The 911-nt window shown below is 60.0% G+C and overlaps 1 protein-coding gene across 1 annotated transcript in view; it reads right to left on the reverse strand.

The window, feature by feature from the left end:
- Nucleotides 1-240: 240 nt before the first annotated feature.
- LOC108297619 overlaps nucleotides 241-911 on the reverse strand; it is a 3,800-nt gene continuing 3,129 nt past the window's right edge. Inside the window, 2 exon segments of the mRNA XM_017520292.1 lie at nucleotides 241-777; nucleotides 779-819. Of these exon segments, the coding sequence (XP_017375781.1) occupies nucleotides 258-777; nucleotides 779-819 (561 nt within the window). The 3' untranslated portion in view covers nucleotides 241-257.

Genomic DNA, 911 nt, shown 5'->3' on the forward strand with positions numbered 1-911 from the left:
TAGGCTTGCCAGTCAATATTTTGATTTTTTAAAAAGGACAATGATGAGTTGAAACGTTTAAGGACCTATCAGTAGAGGTGGTAAGAAGACAGCGCATGGCCGGGCGCGGTGGCTCACGCCCGTAATCCTACCAGTTTGGGAGGCTGAGGTGAGTGGATCACCTGCGGTCAGGAGTTCAAGGCCAGCCTGGCCATCATGGTGAAACCCCATCTTTAAAAAAAAAAAGAAGACAGTGCAGAAGAGGGCAGGGCTGAGACTCAGGGCAGACAAAGCATGCTCCCCCCAGCCTCCTGCTGTCTGCGAGGCACCTGGAGCCCTGAGGCCTCACTCCTGCCTGACCACCTGCCTGCTGGCTCCACACCATCTGGCTTCTGGGGCTTCTTCAGCTCCCACTGCCCCCCAGAGTGAAGGCTGCTCGTCCACACCCACCTGGCCTCGGTGACGTCAGCAGCGTTTCCCTTGCAAACCCTCTCCAGCTGCACGTAGACCGAGCAGTTGACCCGGCTCCACTCGGGGTCACAGATGGCTAGGAAGTTGGGGCGCAGGCGGCCGATCGTGTACTTGGCCAGGTCAGTCAGAGACTGACTCATGGCCGCCCCGAACAGGAAGGTCCCCAGCACCTTGTACAGGGCAGCCACGTAGTTGTTGAAGTCGGAGCGGGAATAGAGCCGGTCTATGTGCACCAGGTAGGCTTCTCCGGCCGAGACCTGCGCTTGGGGCAGCCACAGTGAACAGCGGGGGTCCCGGTCAGCCCGTGGGCCCTCACTGGGCCTCAGTCCTCCCCAAGGCTGCTGCAGAGCTGGGGACTCTAAAAGGGCCCTAGCCGGGCTCGGTGGCTCACACCTGCCATCCCAGCACTTTGGGAGGCTGAGACGGGCAGATCACCTGAGGTCGGGTGTTCAAGACCAGCC

This window comes from Cebus imitator, unplaced genomic scaffold (assembly GCF_001604975.1).
Source record: "Cebus imitator isolate Cc_AM_T3 unplaced genomic scaffold, Cebus_imitator-1.0 Scaffold821, whole genome shotgun sequence".
Lineage (NCBI taxonomy): Eukaryota > Metazoa > Chordata > Mammalia > Primates > Cebidae > Cebus > Cebus imitator.